The sequence below is a fragment of the Muscardinus avellanarius genome (assembly GCF_963383645.1).
Source record: "Muscardinus avellanarius genome assembly, chromosome: 6".
Classification (NCBI taxonomy): domain Eukaryota; kingdom Metazoa; phylum Chordata; class Mammalia; order Rodentia; family Gliridae; genus Muscardinus; species Muscardinus avellanarius.
The window spans coordinates 59,190,977-59,209,233 of record NC_137791.1 but is presented as its reverse complement, the minus strand read 5'-3'; the positions used below and the strand labels follow the sequence as shown (position 1 = coordinate 59,209,233).

Here is an 18,257-nt window from a genome sequence, read left to right as displayed (position 1 = left end):
AATTTATAATAAAAGTGTGATTCATAAGCAGTTCCCAGGCTGCAGCCCTTTTGCACTGTTTGGTCCTCGATTGCATCCTTCTTCATCACTGCTCTGTGTGGGCTCGCCGGGCCGTGGCCCGCATTGGCTCAGCTACCTGCGCTCTTCCCAGGAGACAGTTTATGTTGTTCAGCTCTTCTCCGCGGCGTAAGCGTTCTGCAGTTTATTAGCCTCTTTGTCATGTCATCCTCGCTGACATCCTCCGTTTGTCTTGCGCAGCGTCTTGGATTTAAAATGAAATGATTAATAAAACAAACAAATTTCTCGCACACCCTTTACACAAAGGAGACAGCCATTTGGAAGTTTATGTTCTTTATTGGGCTCATCCTTTCTCTTTCCATACAGGTTTGTCTTTGTATCCTGAAACAAAAAGAAAAAATTGGCAAAAAGTCAATTGAAATGTGAGTGTATTTACAACAGTCAGGGGAAAAGAATCCTAAAAATGTAACATTAGAAGTGAAATACATACACAGAAAGTGGAAGAAAGATATCTTTCACATGCTTCTCTCGATACTGTTTCCTTTTTGCAAAAGAATCACTTTGATGAGAATTTAGGCCCTTATCAACAGAAGTACTTGAGAATTAAATGTATTGAATATGTTGGCAGAGAAACATTTTTCAACTGAGAAATGAATAAGTCAAATAGAAACCTAGGTGTTGCCAAAATCTCCCGGCTCTATCTATGGAGAGAGCTGGCAGGTATGAATCCAAAAGAGGTTGTCGAACATGATTCTGATCCTGCCAATTTATTAATTCATGGTTTGGCTAGGACACAGAAACCTGAATCTATTCATTCTCCTGAGGCTTTCTCACAAAGATAGAATAATGAGTCAGGAGGTTGCTTAGGAGACACTTATTTAGTGAGAGTATCAGTAGGAAGGAAAGAAAAAAACCATAATATGTGATGTTTCTCATGCAACAATTCAACATGTTGGCCATGATGGTAAATGTTCTGTTTCATTGGCTTTTTTTTGTCTCATATTTCAAACTGACCTTAAAAAGTAGTGCATTTTCGCCAGTTATATGATTACTTTTTGTCTCATGTTGGTGTCATCCTATTTAGACACTGAAGTTACTGATAGTCCACACGCTAAGACGATTTGAGTAAAGCGTGTCTCACACAGAGTCTCCTGGGAGAGCAGAGTAGAGCAAGTCAGAGTGGAGCAAGTCTCTCCAGTGAGTGCAGCCTGGCTTGGGCGAGGCAGAGGGACCTGGTCAGTGTCTGTGGGCTGGGCTGAGCAAAAGCTCCCACCTGTGGGCTGGAGACTTGCAGCCTTGAATTTCCCAAAGAACACCAAATAAGAAGACGCAAGATGGACTTTCTTATCAGTCTGTCCAGATGAGGGGCCAAAGAGAAGTGCGGCAAGGCTTAACAAGAAGTTAGCAGCACATGTCATGAATGAGGTCAGGCCCCTTCTTACAGTTGTATTATTCTAGTGATAAAATTGTTCATTACATTCAAGTAAACACAGGACGCCTATTTTAAGGGCATGTGATGCACACTCTACACTGCTGTGTGCTGCTGCACAGAGTACACGCAAGTGAAAGAACACATTTCTCCCGCTGAATTAATTATATTCTCATTACAGAGATGAGAAAACAGAGTTTAAAAAGTGATGCAGTTAACATTAGTAGTGTAACTATTCAGGTAAAAGAAAAGTAGCTGTTTCTCAAATAGTCTGGTTTTAGCTTTATAATTTATTTTATTAATTGCTAGCATAAGAGCTACCTCATCTTCTATTTAATTAGAGGCTAGTTCTCAATGTTTATTTCTCCCATATAGTGTCAACAACCCCATGCCATTGTTACTTATACAGAGTTTGTGGATTGTTTTTGAAAGAATTACAATCTTTAAAATATTGAGTCGTCCCATCTCTCAACATGGGGTTTGTAGAGTCATTGTTTTATATCCCTCAAAGATTGATAGCATTCAGCCAGGAATGGTGGCACACATCTATATTCCCAGTACTTAGGAGGCTGACACAGGAGGATTTAGGTTTGAGGCCAGCCTCAGCAACTTAGTGAGACCCTGTTTCAAATTTTATAAAAATGTAAAGGCCTGGGGGTGTAGCTCAGAAGTACAGCACCCTTGGGTTTAATCCTTAGTACCATAAAAATTATAGAATTCATCATACATATTTCTTTTACATATTTCTTTTGTGCTTAATCCTAAAATTGTATAGGGACTTTTGTGTCTACATATGCTATCATGTATATGGTATTTTCCATTACATGTATAATCTACTTATTATAGGTATACAAGAAAGTTGTTGATGTTTAATATACATTTTTTTTGCGGGTCTGGGGGTGGCACCCACAGGCATTTGACCTCCAAGCTACACCCCTGCCCACTTTTTTATTCTTTATTTTGAAACAGGGTCTCCCTGAGTTGCGGAGGGCCTCACTAAGTAGCTGAGGCTGTCCGCAAACCAGATCCTCCGGTCTCAGCCTCCCGAATGCTGGGATTACAAGCGTGCGCCACCATGCCTGGCTGATGATTAATATACTTTTGACCGATCAACTTTTGAAACTTAATTACTGTTTTTCACATCCTTATATTTACTCTCTTGTGTTTTTCAAGTAGATATTGATATCATCATAAAATAAAATTAATGTTATCACTTCAATGTTAGTCTTTTTTAAAAATATTAAATTTGCCAAGTGTATTGCTTGAAAGGGGATTTTTAAAAAATTTTGTGAAGAAAGTATTCTTCCATTTTTGTTCTATGCTTTCTATACTTAAAATTTCTATTTTTATTAGTAACTCATATAACTTTAAAGTAGCAAGGTATAGTAAAATTAATCTCACCTATTATTTCTAATTTCAACATATAGAAAACTGAGCCTCAGAAAAATTAGATACTTTATTTAGGATACACAGCTAATTAGTTTTAAATACCAAGGTTTTGGCTTCTATTTCTGTGTTCTTTGCACCCTACCATTTACCCTTTTTTATTGTATATCAGTAGTATTTTTACACTCCTGTCAAAATCACTTGGCTGAAGAAAACACAAACACCTTGAAATCATGGAGATAAACACCATGTGTTGATGTTATATAAGCCATGTCTAAATTTTAATAATGGCTTCTTTTTTATAATCTTTATTTTATTATAAGAAGGTACATTTGGTTGTAATATGTATTTAGAAGAAAATTTGTTGTATAATTGAATTAGTTGACATTATACAACCAAGAGCAAGCTTTCAAACAATTCATCTAAGTAAGCAAATCAGTTAGCTGCACTCAAAGTTCTGAGAACCACAGTCTAAAACCAGTGTACTGAAACCTTCCATTCAACTGGTGTTAGAACTACCTTTATTTTCATAGATAGTGGATTACTATCTACCTGTGCACCAGAGGTAGACCATATTTATAGAACTCTACATGTTTACATGATAATCATTTTCCATTGTTTCCTAGTGTTAATATTCTTGATACTGAAACAATTTTCAAGAGTAACATTGTTCATTCATCTTCTTCTTCACTCTTTTAACAGATGTTTATCAATACCTATGTTGTGGCATGCATGGTGGGCATGGTGTGTACTATCTTATGAGATTATTCAAAGAGAAATATAGGAACTAGTAATGAATATTGGTAATGTACTCCAAAAGCTATTTTCCAAGTCCGGAGACAATAAAAGGCCCAATGTGTGGTAAAAAATAGGATTCTGTAGAATTATAGAGAAGAGTGAACTGTGCTATGCTCCATTCTCATAATATCTGCTTCACCAACAAGGCACTCATTACCTACAAGAGCACACAACCACAGCTGAACTTCTGTTTAGAGACTACCCTGGGCAGAAGAATGCTTCCTGGAGCATCATGCATCTATGTATCTGTAGAACTAGAAAGGCCCAAATCCTTTGCCCTCCAATAGGGACAACCAGGCTGGGATAGGATGACCCGAGCAGCTCTTGTCCTTTCATTGCATCCCCACCTCTTTCTACCTCAACCCCCTTTTATTTCTCTCTTCCAGTTGCTTTCTCAGCATCACTTCAAATAAGCCCCCTGCCTACAAACAAACTTCCATCTCAGTGCTGTTTTCTGGGGAACTCAAAGTAGAAAAAAGATTCTTATGAAACTCATATTATTTTAAAGGAAACTAGAAGACTAGCAGGCTTGGACAGTGTGAAGCTAAAGGAGAAGGATATTTTAGGTGTTTGGGAGCTCTCTAGCTGACATATCTATTGGAATAAATCATGTGTACAATGACAAAGGCTGATTAATTGTCTAGAGCACATAGAACACATGGAGGGTATTGTTTGGGCTAGAAAGAGACTGAGAAAAAGGGTTTTATTTTGTAGGTAAATAAATGACTGACACTAAAGAATTGTTGGATAAAATAAAACCTGAGTATTAGAAACAATACATTTACATCTTCTAATTTTAAAAAAATCAGAAAAAATTGAATTAAAAACATGTGCTTTTATATGAAACCATTGACCATTTTCTATTTTATGTTAGTTAGCTAATTAAAATTCAATAGATTCTCAAGTCAAATATTTTCACATTGGCTTACTTCATTAATTTGTGGTAAATCCTCAGAGTAATTATTTTCAATGCTGAATGTAAGAAAACAGAAAACATTAGTGTTTCCAAGAGATCTCAAATCTTTAAGTACTAATATAGTATCTCATTTTGGTATTTGTTGATACTTATTGATATCTAAAAGATATCTTGATACATGTTGATATCAGAAAGTCTTTTTGAAGTGACAACAATAATGAAATCATTTCAGTTCTTAAATGGCGATTTATTCATTCAACAAATATTTATTGAAAACTACCATATGCTATACTGTGAGATCACAGAATAAGAAAGGAAAATAGAAATATTAAAAATAATTAGAAGTGTGATCAGTTCTACAAAAGAAGAAACACCAACTGTTCTGGAAATATGTGGCTGGAGATCACATGTGTGACTGTTTAGGTCTGACTTATAGATAGATGGAAATGTTTAGGAGGCATAGCCATTAGCCAGGGACAGAAGAGTGGAATACTCCAGGAATGAAGAAAGACAAATGCTTTATATAAGGAAAGAGAAAATTATCAGACTTGGAGAAAAGAGGCTTTGGCTCAGCATTTGAAATGAGTCCAGAATAGAAAGGATAGACAATAGGTATGTGGTTTCCCATGAAATAGGAAAAGTAGACTAAAAGTTAATTCAGGGTAATATAAAACATGTTAAAGTTCCTAACTTTTACTGAAGGGATAAGGTGACCCTGAAGAAGTGGGGGTTTTTTTTTGGGGGGTGGGTTGTTTATTTGTTTTTTACTACTAAAGATTGAACCAAAGAGCATTCTACTTTTGGGCTATAACTTCAGCCTTTTTAATTTTATTATTTTGAAACAGGGTCTCACAAATGTGCTGAGACTAGTCTTATACCTGCAATACTTCTGCCTCAGCTCCCCTAATATTGGCAGTATCTTAAAGCAGGAGCTGACAATATCATTTATCCCTGTGGCTGCCAAGTGGAGAATCCTTTGTGCAACGGACACCGGGTCAGGACAGAGTGCTGAGACAACAGTAATCAAGTGGAGGCTCGGGCCACGGTGTGGGCCACAGAATAGGCAGACACAAAACTACAGAGATAGGGGATTAGAAAAAAAGACTTGTTGAAGATTCTATAGATGAGCAAGTAAGTGGACCTAACTGAGGGGATGGGAGGGGGGAAGAGGGAAATTTTCTAAAGTCATGATGTACTTTAAGAAACATGTCAATATCAATTACCAAGCCAAACATGAGAAGGAGGAAGGGGGAGGGATGGGTAAGAACTGAGTAAGGGCTAATTGGGCAATGTGTGCATGTATGGCTCCACCATTTTGCATCCCATTAAGATGTACAAATACAATGCACCAAAAAAAAAATAAATACAAAATAAAGCATGTAAGGAAGGAGAAGAATAAAATAATGGTTCCTAGGTTTATATCATATAAAAATAATTCTAATACATTGTTTGGTTTTTAGGAAGCTTTTAAAAATGTGGATAACTCAGAAACATGGAGACATATTACTTTGCTCTTTGTATAAAGCCCTCTGTATCATTTAAGACTTATAAACATGAAGGAGAGAGAGAAAATATAAGGAAACATAATTCAATTTACCACAAAGAGTATTGGCTTGAAATATAAGAAAGTTTCTTTAGAAAAATGTTTGCAAAGTAACTTTTTGTCAGAGGAGCTCTCAAAAATGCCTTTATGTGTTTAGAGCAAGCCCCTTGTGGCACTGGTGAGCATTCCAATTTCAGGTCATTTTAATTACAAAGTAGGTAGAGTGCCACAGATTTTAATTCAATTCAAAATTCATCTTATGAACAATCCACTATGATATACATATGCTCTATTGGACACACAGTCTACATCTTCTAAAGTAAAAAATAAAGGACACAAGATAAAGGTTTTAGTTGTGCCCCTTGATGAGCTAGATGTCTGTATCTGTTCCTTTTAGTATGTGGATGGCATAATCAAAATAATTGCAATAATGTCCCATTTTTCTCTTAGTTTGCTGTAGTTCTCTACTATAAATGGATATTCATATGTATATGTGTGTATACATTATAGATACACGTACATACATATAAATGTTATATGACAACTCAAGTTCTCCTAAACATTTAACACAATTTTTGTTGTTTTTTTCTGTATTTTATTTACTCATCACTCTATTTCTTTGCTGAGTAGAACTACAGTAATTTTCTTCCCCTGGAAACTTTTTTCTAAACCTAACCTTGATTTAACATGGGACATTAGGGCATGCTGCTGAGTCTGACATCTCCCAGAGTGCTTGCTGTTTTGCAGGGCTCATAGTTTTTTGTTTGTTTTGAACAGAGTATCCTTGGCTATCGAGCATCTCTCTTGGTTACCAGGAACCTAGAAGTATGAATTAGCAATTAGTCAAGTATCATGAATATTTGATATTCCATATGATCCTCAAGAAGTACCTTTAAGTTAGTTTGAAATTTAACATATAGAAAATGATCTTTCTGCCTCATAAACAGAGTGAAATATAATCTTGCTAAATACTGTTCTCTTTTTTTTTTCAATTTATCTTATTCACAGGGGATCAACACACTTTTGCCTTTCAGAAACTTCTTACCCAACTTTTATGATAAATTATTCTCAACCTTTAGTTCTCCACTTATTATTTTATTCTCTTTATTTTTATATGATCACCACTGGTATTTCTATATCAAATGAGTAGGATAAAATCCAAACTCACTTATTTGTTATTTTTAAAAGGTTTACTCTAGTAGAAATTTTTACTGTCAATTTAGAGGACATTGAGAAATTATTTGCATGTGTTATTCATTCTATCAATGTCTCATTAGTTCTTTTTGTTTAGAATCTGCTGTAACACCAAGATATAAAAAAATACAATCATGCATGCACAATGATAATGACCATTCATTTATATGTTCCTACCAAGGCTCTGTTTCCAAGGTTAATCTGAGGACAGGTTAAAAAAGAAATTGCAAAAGCACTGGAATTTTCTAAGGCAATCAAAAATCAGAGAGGTTAAATCTGGGTGAGATAACAAGGGGCTTCACTTAAAGGGTTTATTTGCTTAAAATGCCGAACTCTCAAGCATCCCTGACCTCTTCATGGGGGAAGGCTGCACTGATTATGCATGCCAAGAGCTCATTAAGAATATAGCATAAAGAAGATAAATTACAAAGTCAAAAAGGTGAACAAGGTAAGTGAAGGCCGCAGCAAACGAAATTCAAGTCCTTTGGTTGATTGGTTTTTGTTCCTTGTTCAAAGTAAGTATACTAAGTCACTCAGTGGCAGATAGTGGACAGGGAAGAAGACTGGGCCCAGAGTGGCCACATGGATATTTATTGGGACAAATAAGGTAACAAGAAGCAGTCTACTGCTCAACTGTTTAAATTATTCAGGGTATAGTATTTTTGCTAAATAGCAAATATATTGGTGCACGATTCGTTTTTCTAGAAATAAAGTACTAAGAAGCTTAATATTCTGATGTAATTAGTAGTTTTTATTGAGGCCACTTGTAGTTGAGGGCAATAAGAACTCTTATAAAAATATTTCTGAATACCAGTAACTTGAATTTATACATAATAATATAAGCTATATTGTTCATAGTATTTGCCACTTTGAGGTTATTATTAATAAAATTTCACTGTACTTATCTCACCCTTTAAAATTTTAAGTGATAATTTGATGTTTTGAGATATTAATATTAAGCAAACATGCAAACTCAAATTGACTTGTTGGATATATTTCCTGTCAAAAATATAGGCAAACAAGAGGCTTAGACTAGAGAAACATAGCATAAGACATTGTACGTAGCTTTCCAGGTCCCCTCTTCCCACATTGGATATGCCCATTTTTATCTCTAAGAAGGGTTTTCAGATGGTTTTCTTCTGAGTAGAAAGCACTTACATTATAAAATTATTCATTTTTTTAATTCTATAAAGTATAAAGCTGCAGGACATCTCCAGGGAGCATTCATCCACAGCTCTTAGGGTTCTGTACTATAGTAATCCTTAGCATAAGATATCCTGCTAAGGCTCTATTTTCATAAAGATTCTTCCACCTGGTAATATTACTATTCTATGTACCTGGAGTTTCAGATCACAAGGATATTAGAACCATTTACCCACACCAGCACATACATAGACACCTTAAAAATAGTAGCAGATCCTAGACTAACTGCTTTAACACTTTTCTTTCCAACTATTAATCAATGAAATGAAATTCAGTTGAAATTTACAAAACATCTCCCCAAACAATCTAAATATTCATGTACATAATGGATTTTTGCAAACAGTAAACTTTAAGAAAAAGGGATCATAATTACAATTTATAGAATTAGAAAGCCTCCGAGATTAAAGAAAGAATAGAGAAAATAATGATAATAATAGTAATTAAGCTCTCTCCATTATCAAGTACTGTTCCATATTCTTTACATGTATACTACTATAATAAGGATAATAATAATCTTCTGGGATAGGTACTATTACTTTTCCCATTTATAAGATGCTAAAATAGAGGCATAGAGAAGTCAAATGACTTCGCCAGGTTTACGCAGCTGGGAGATTCTGATGCTATTGGTGAAATCTAGGAATTGTGTTCTGTGCGCTTAACTTCTAAATCATATATGAAAAGGGAGCAGACATATCAAAATCAATAATTTTTATTAATAAAATTAGATAAGAAAGGAAAAGATAACTGATTAGAAAACAATAGTGGATGATTGATTTTTTAATTATTACTGTTCTAAAAATGAAATGGATTAAATATTAAACTCATATTAAGGTAGAAAAGAGCAACAATGGTTCATTGAACTCTTTTTATTAGCTTAGCATTCAGTGAGACCTCGCAGGCACAGATATAGCAGACAGTATAATACCAGCCCAAAATGACTAGAAATAGAGTTACAGGTTATGACAAGTGAGATATACTTAAATATCAAAATCACAGAAGTGATCATTGAAGCAATTTACAAACTGAGAAAATTTGTTGTAATAAATACCATTATTAGGCCAAAATTCTAAGTCAGACATTAATATTGTGGTGACTCAGAATGTGATGTTGATTTGTAAAATTCTTTTTTTTTTTTTTTTTTTTTTTTTGGTGGTACTGGGGGTGGAAACCAGAGGCTTTCTACCTCCAAGCTATACTCCCAGACCCATTTTATATTTTATTTGGAAACAGGGTCTCACTAAGTTGCTGAGAGCCTCACTAAGTAGCTGAAGCTGGCTTCGAGCCTGTGCAACCCTCCTGTCTCAGCCTCCCGAGTGCGGGGATTACAAGCGTGGGCCACCATGCCCGGCTGATTTGTAAAATCCTAAATAATATTAAAAGTGAAAAACTAAAGTCAGAAAAGAAGGGTAAACAAGAAAGATAGAAGTATGACCTATATTGCCATCTGTTGGGGAAATGAACATCTGTCATGTTGAATGAAAGATGTTTGGAAATTCCCAATGAATCTTAACAACTAGCACTACCAGTTAAAAGTAAAAACAGTTTTCAAGACTAGTTTAGCTTTCACACACATGCAGGCACACACACACACACACACACACACACACACACTTTATTTGGAGTATTGAATCCATGGACATTCTACCTCTGAATTACATCTCCAACCCTATTTTATTTTTTATTTTGAAACAGACTGAGGGTCTTGCTAAGTTGCTGAGCCTGCCTGCTAGCCTCTGTTTCAGCCTACTAAGTATTAAGATTACAGATTTATGACATAGGACTTTAGTATATTCACTATTTTAATTAAATTTAATTTCTCAACATACATAAAACATAAAAGTATATGCTTATGAAGCACCATGTGAATGAATGTATGTATGTATTTATGTATATCACATATACATATTATCTACTCTTCAGGACATTTTAAAGACATTTATCTCCTCATTTGTTTTTTCTTTTTGGTGCAAACGGTCAACTTATTTTATTCAACCTTTTAAAAATATATATTATTGTTTGAAAGATATATTAATAGAATGAGGCTTGCACCTAATGATTTTTAAAACATGGATTTTGAGATTTCCAGAAATAATTTCAGGTATATTATGGGTATAATTGTACTGGAGAAAGCATACTATATTGTGAAAACTTGTCTCCAGAATAGATTTTTATGCTCTTCAAAAAGATCACGTAGCCCGATGTGGTGGTGCACGCTTTTAATCCCCGCACTTGGGAGGCGGAGACAGGACGATCGTTAAGGTTCGAAGCCAACTGTGCTGGCTAAAGAGACCCTATTTCAAAGAAAGAAAGAAAGAAAGAAAGAAAGAAAGAAAGAAAGAAAGAAAGAAAGAAAGAAAGAAAGAAAGAAAGAAAGGAAGGAAGGAAGGAAGGAAGGAAGGAAGGAAGGAAGGAAGGAAGAAAGAGAAAGCAAGCAAGCAAGCATGTATTCTAATTATTCATGTAAGATCCAAGAAATGGTAAAAACTCTAATCTGGAATTTTGTCTCTAGTCCTTTTGAGCAGTCATTTAATTCTTTGACTCAATTTCTTTATATGACAAGTGGATGAAGTTTAATTACATGCTTTTCAAGATTACTTTTAACTATACTTTTATTTATGTTCTGTACCTATTAAAAACAGCCTGCTAATAATTGCATGTTTGAAATTTTTATTTTATAGATCTGAATAGACTTTCCAGAACTTTCTTTCAAAATGTTTTATCATATATTTATTTACTCCTGAAGTTTCACATCAATATCTGCTCTCTCCTTTAGGGTGGAGTTAATGGCTTGACTGGAGAACTAGAATTTGGAGAAAATGGAGGTAACCCAAATGTCCACTTTGAAATTCTTGGAACCAACTATGGAGAAGAACTTGGCAGAGGTGTTCGCAAAGTAAGCCCAGACACACTTAAAAATATGCTTCTTCTTATTCTATTCATGGTTTTGCCTGATTGTTCTTTATGCAATGCAATCACAGTAACTCTTGAAGTTTATATTATACAAAAGAGAAACTGAGGGTAAGAAAGGGAGGGAAAGAATGAGGGACAGAAATTGAGAATTAGGCACTAAAATGATCCTAATTACTTACGGGAAGTAGTAAGCAGTAAATTATATATGTATTTTTCAAAATGATTTAAAGGAAAAAAGTTAGCCTGATGCATACCTATGGTATTATCTTTCATTCATTCCTTATTCCAGCAATTTTATACAGCATGGAACTTAATATTTACATAATGCCTACCTGCTTTATTTTTAATCTGTAATATGCAAAAATTAGAATAATAACTAGGATAAATTTTGTATAGCATGACAGAAAGTATACTATAAAAATGTGACATTATAAGATTACAGCTTCTATGTGTGTCATGTAATAAGTAGAACATAGTTTGTAGGAAATGAGCTCCTGTTACTTACACTATAGATCATACATAAGAAGCAGCTACATGCCAATAAAGAATGCTTTATGAAATAGTGGAACAATAATTTTTTCAAGGAGAAATATGAAAGCCCTTGGAAAAAATTATTTTTCTGGTTTTGATTTGCCATATACATATATATATATATATATATATATATATATATACTTGATGGGAAACAACATGAGGTAATTGAGTTTGCATACAGAGCTGATTACTATAAATTTTGAACTGTGTGACACCGATTGCATTGAGAATAACTGGTTTCAGTAGGTGTTTCTTTCCAGTACTGCAAGATGCAGAAAATTTTAGACAAGATGAAACTAGGAGTTTTTCTTATAGATCATGAAAATTTCTCAGTAAAGTTATGCTCAATTGAACCTATCCTAATGCACTCTAATTTTGTTTTATAGTGAAGAATATCAAACATGTAGGAACTACATAAAACACAGGATGTTAGTGACTTATTTTAAAGAAAAAAAACACTACGGTGATTGAGAAATAGACTGTGCTAAGCATCCTGAACACTCTCAATATTCTCTGCGCTGATATTCCAGACCATCCTTTTTAGGTAGTCTGAATTTTATTGTAATCATTTTGTCACATTTTAAATATAATTTTATTACCTGTGTTTATATCATCACATAATACAATTGAGATTTGCCAATATTTCAATTTAGGAATAAACTCAAATTGCACGTATTATTTCTTCTCACTGCTTATGGTCAACATTATATTATCCTTCTTTGCTGTTCCATGCAATTGCAGCATACTCCTTTATATTGCTGTCTTATTTTCTGTTTTATACATGTGTTAAAACTTAGAGTTTATTCTCTTCTTTTATTTTTATATTATTATTATTATTATTATTATTATTATTATTATTATTATTATTAATTTTGGTGGTATTGAGGATGGAACCCAGAGGCATTCTACGCCCCCAGCCCTACTTTTAATTCTTTATTTGAAACAGGATCTCACAGAGTTACAATGGGCCTAAATATCAGAGACTGTCCTGTCCTGAAACCATGATCCTCCTGTGGCAACCTCCCAAATGCTGGGATTACAAGTGCATGTCACCACGCCCAGCTCTCTGTTCCTAAATTACCATAGCAATGCTGTTAAAAAAATTCTTCAATATATACTCTGGTATTTGTACGTGTATTTTTGTATCCAGGAGTATAATTGCAATACAAGCAAGTGTATCTTGAACTCTACTGGATAATATCAAGCCCATTTCATACAGATTTGTCAGTTTTCACACCACCAACAGTACAACAAGTTATCATTAGCCCATGTTCTGGCCAAACCTTGGAATTTTTAGGCTGCTAAATGATTATTAATTTGTTGATATAATGACATATCCTTGTAAATTCAAGTTACATTTCCCTGATTATAAAAATCATTTTATATAGTTTTCTGTTTTTTTTTTTTTTTTTTTTTGCCCTTCAGATTTTTTTAAGTTAATTGTCCATTCAAAATTTCAGCCATTTGTGTGTGTGAAGTGGGAGAAAGAATGCCTTTGATTTGTTACAATTAATTTCAGGAGATATATAAATATAGGCTGGTTTAAATGCTGAACATTAGTCTTTTGTTAATTATATTTCAAATATTGCTTTACTCTGGAATTTATTTTCATGTCATACATGGTACTTTTAAATTTAGTAGAGATATGAACATTCTACTTTTGATTATTGATGTTAGTTTTATTCAAAAACCATTTTCTACCATTAGAGTAAAAAAGCTACCATGATCTCAGTTATCTTCAAAACATTTTATAGTTTTACCTTTCAATTTTAGATGTTTTATATACCTTAGTTTTTTAAAATATATCTAGTGACTAAAAGAGTACAATTACACTATTCACTATAATATCATGTTAATTTCATTGAGATATAATTTAAAAATAATAAAACACAAATATTAGTATATAATGGCTTATAATAATTGCATTCAGCAATGTGACCTCCACTCAGATCTAATTATAGAACATTTTTATACTGGCAAAGATCTATCGTTCATCATCTTTATTCATAAGTGGAGATACTGTGCTTAGTCTGGAAGATTATATAAATTTTTAAAGTAATACATCTTTATTTTCCTTAGCAAAAATTTAGGATTTTCCGTTTCTTTAATTTACATACCTGAATGGTATATTGTGTGAATATAAAAGATATCTTAAAATTTCACTTTGTTTATTATTAACATATAAAATAATATACATATTAATGTTAAATTTATATGTACTTACCTTGATCAGATTTTTAATTCTAAAAATTTATTCCCTGAAAATTATCTTATCATCTGCAATGGGCGTTTTTATTTATTCTTTTGTAATTTCACACCATTTGTCTTGCCTTGCTGAAGTGCCTTGACTAAGAAACTCTAGAAAAATGTTGAATGTAAGTAATAGTAATAGGCATCCTTAAATTAGTTTTAATCTCTAAGAAAATGATTTTAACATTATACTACAAAATCAAGTTTTTCACTAACTGATCATATTAAAGATATTCCATCTATTTCTGGGATCTACATATTTTATATAAATAGTTGGTTTATGTTTATATATAAAGTTATTATTTTTATGTTTATATAAAATTATTTGATTTCCTTTCATTTTGCATAAGGTTATTACACTGATATTGATGACTGGGGTTGTCTGAAATTGTTCTTTCTGGTGGATTTTGATGCTTAAGTGATGTTCATCTAAACTAAATAAATTAGTTATATGAACCATTCAAAATAGTGCCTAATATATCAACAGATGTTCTTGCAATCAGTCGTTACTAATGGGATAAATCTCAGTGGAGTGGTAATGCCACTCAATTAAACAGTAATCATAGAAAAGTAAAAAGGAAGGTAAAGAAGTTAACATACTTGGGCAGTGATTTAATGGCTTTGTGAAGAAGGTAAGGGAAGAATTTTTTTTTTTTTAATGTAAGAGACTTGAATGCATTTGAATGACCTCAGACAGCACTAGGAGGAAGGAAGAAATGAAGATAAAGGAAATAATATGGACCACTAATAGAGGTTCAAATGAAAAAAATCAGGATAAGATCCAGAATTAGATGGAGTGCTTAGTTTTAGGTATCGGTTTCCAGTGTTAAGGGAGAAGAAAAGAATAATGTGTTTGGAAGCAAGCCTTTGTATTTGGAAATAGGAAGTGAAGGGGAATGGTTTATAAGTATGTTATCTTTTCCTGGAGAAGTGAGGGTGTGAAATTCATTTGCTAAGGAGGAAAACAGAACAGAACACACTGAGTATAAGGTGGTGATGATGACCGGATAGAGATGATGAGGCTGCATAGGACTGTCAGCAGGCAGTGGCACAAATGAGGTTAAAGCATTCACCGTGGCACTAATTTACATGGGCGTGGGTGTTTGACAGCACTCAGCACAGTGAATGAGTTTGAATTGATGTAAGTTTTAAGTTTTCTCAAATTGTCTTCGCTCCTTTGTTTTGATTTAGTAGAAGTACCATGAGGCAATGCTGTTAAGGATTTGGGCACTAGACAGTTGAAGTGAGCAAGCATGAACTCTTAAGTTGACAGGGAGAGCAATGAAGAGAGGAGGAAGCTCAGCAATGGAGAGAAAGTGTGGGTGCAGAGGACGGAACCCTCACCATGCTGGGAGAGGCCTCATTTTTAATTGATTAGGTGAGAGAGCCTGAGAACCAGGAAGCTGGTTTGGGGAGAGAGACATCTGAATTCATGCTTGTGTGGATGGCAGAAGGAGGCTTCATTTAGGCTTCTAAAACCAATGTGGTTCAATGTAATTCTTAGATCAATGTAGTTGCTTTGCTTGCTCTGATCAAAGTCTATAATTTGTTATCTCTGACATCAAAGTAACAGTGATTTATAGACACTAAATCATGTCTATTTTATCCTAAAGCAATATTATATAACTCCTAAAATTTGTTTATGTTTCTATGCACCAACTTCAAAACTGGATTACAATGCTTCTATGAGTTAGCGTTATATAGATATTATGCAGAAGGCACTAATATTTTTGAAAAATATTTACTCTGTGGTGCATTTTACATAGTTGATACTGAAAAATTTTTGCATTCTTGTTAAAATATTTGATGAACATTTTTAAATATTTGTTTTTACAACCCATTTTTCTACTAAATTGTAATTATAATTAACTACTGAATTTAAAAAACTTCAAACTTAACTCCCAAGTACTTTTGAAAATAGTGAGAATTAGTTTGTACATTACCGGCTTTATTTAAAAACGGGGTAGTTTCTTCATGCAGACATTAATAACTGTAATAATATTTTCAAAGATTACCAAAGAAAAGCATTACCATGCAAATAGTTGCAGTATAGATTTACTAGATGTGCCTCCAAAATTAAGGTTCACAGCTTATCTGTGTCTCAAAAAAGTGAATGGCTTTCCAATTGATGAACTGTCAAGTTGTCAGTGTTTATTCTGCTGCCAGTGGCTAAGCATATACAATGCCTGCAGCCTTATCACCTCAAGCAGGGATACTGTCAGATCTCATAAACTAAGCAGAATTTTGTCTGCTCAGGATTTGACCAAGGATTCAGTCCTAAATCTTGGACTAGTCTCTGCTGTCTTGGCATTATATGAATAAAGCCTTTATTTTTCTGAATTTGGTGAGAATGTGAAAAGAACTATTTAATTTTTACTGATGTTGACCAAAATGAAGAGCTTTCCTACTTTGATATTTTCTACATGTTCTTTTACTTTAACTTGTAAGCTTTCTTTTCTTCAGAGAATGGTATATTAAAGGTGTTAGGGTATCATTCTTTCTTGAGATAAATTCATGTGAAACTTAAAAACAAATTTTGACATCATTAAGAATTTTTTATTTTCTCAAACCTTGTACATGAATGCAATTTTTTCCTGTTTTTGCTAATCACAAGAAAATTCCCTGAAAAAATAATTTCAATAGTGATATCTTTTATATCATCTAAAAATAAAATATTGTAAGATATAAAAATAAAGTTTAAGTAAAAGTAGTTTTTAATTTTAAAGAATCAATATGTGATCTTTTTAGAAGATGAATTCTATACAATAGCTTTTTTGCTTGTCTGAATTTTCTTTGTTTTGTTCAGTTTGCCAATGCTAACTCACATTTTATTGGGAAGACCAAGTTCCAGCATTAAAATTTAATACTCCAGACTTAATGTCTTTGAACTTTATCACAAACAAGAAAATAAGGCTAGGAAAAGTAGATTAAAAGTGGTTTCCCAACCAATCTTAATTGCATAGTAATGCTCAGTATCTTCATAAAAGTGTTTTCTCATAAATTGATGAAATAAAATGGTACAACAGAGATATTTTAGCTCCTAGGTACAATGATTTCTCAGATAGATTTAGAAGCTTTATTCAGGTTCTCCAACATTAATTTCACAAATATAAAGGATACAACTTTGTATTCTTGGGCAAACCTAATGCTCTGTTTTTGCACAAAGTATTATATAGTCGGTCCATTTTTTTTAATGAACTGAAGTCTTTTACTGCCTTGTAATTAGAAGAAGAAAAAGAATATTCTTGCCTTTAAATGTCCAAGGATTAAATATGTTACTGGTATTTTTTCATTTATTTGTATTGTGATCTGGGGGCATCTAAAATAACATTTTCATATTACTCTGGTTTTTCTTTTCTTATAACACCTTTTGTAAACTCATAGTATATGTATGCATACAGCTATACATATAGTTATACCATTTTAGCACCTTTTGCAAACATATATATATAGTTATATATATAGTTATATATATATATAGTTATACAGTTTTTCTGTATATGTACATATAATATAAATATAATCAATTTTTTTATTGCAGATTATCTTTCCGATTGTAGTGCAAGTTCACTAGAGATAAGAAATTTTGTTCCTGCTGCATGTGTCAATGAATGATGCATAATAAATGCTTGTTAAAGTATTTAATGAGTGAACTAATGGCAGCATATGAATACTGATATTAGAATTAATATAACTCTTCTCTCCATCTTTACATTTAGCAGCTAATTTTTTTTATTGAAATGAAAAGTAACAAGAACATGCATGTAAATTAATTGTAGATGTGCCACATTAGAAGGTGAATGAGTGATTATACCCTTTCCATTTTTGTATCCCCAATGCGTAGGTGACTTGAGCACTGGGTCACCAAAGTCAGAATCAATGGTTTTCATACTTATTAAGTAAGATATATATGTAGTCTGTTTACAAGAGTTCATAAAGAATAGTGAGAGATAGGTAGTTAGGTTGCTTTTTCTATGGCAAATGGAAGAATTCATGAAAGTACATATTCATTAGATCTATTTGCACTTGTAATTCAAGATCGTTTTCTATCCAGGCTAAATTTACTGTGCTGTAGT

The 18,257-nt window shown here is 33.2% G+C and overlaps 1 protein-coding gene across 3 annotated transcripts in view; it reads left to right on the top strand.

The window, feature by feature from the left end:
* The window catches only part of GRID2 (glutamate ionotropic receptor delta type subunit 2), a gene marked incomplete at both ends in the record, with an annotated part of 1,485,932 nt that overhangs the window by 885,579 nt on the left and 582,096 nt on the right, over nucleotides 1–18,257 (top strand). For all 3 annotated transcript variants that reach the window (XM_080697615.1, XM_080697616.1, XM_080697614.1), the window contains one exon: nucleotides 11,261–11,380. In XM_080697615.1, coding sequence (XP_080553741.1) covers nucleotides 11,261–11,380 — 120 coding nt within the window. The remainder of the gene's footprint in view (nucleotides 1–11,260; nucleotides 11,381–18,257) is intronic.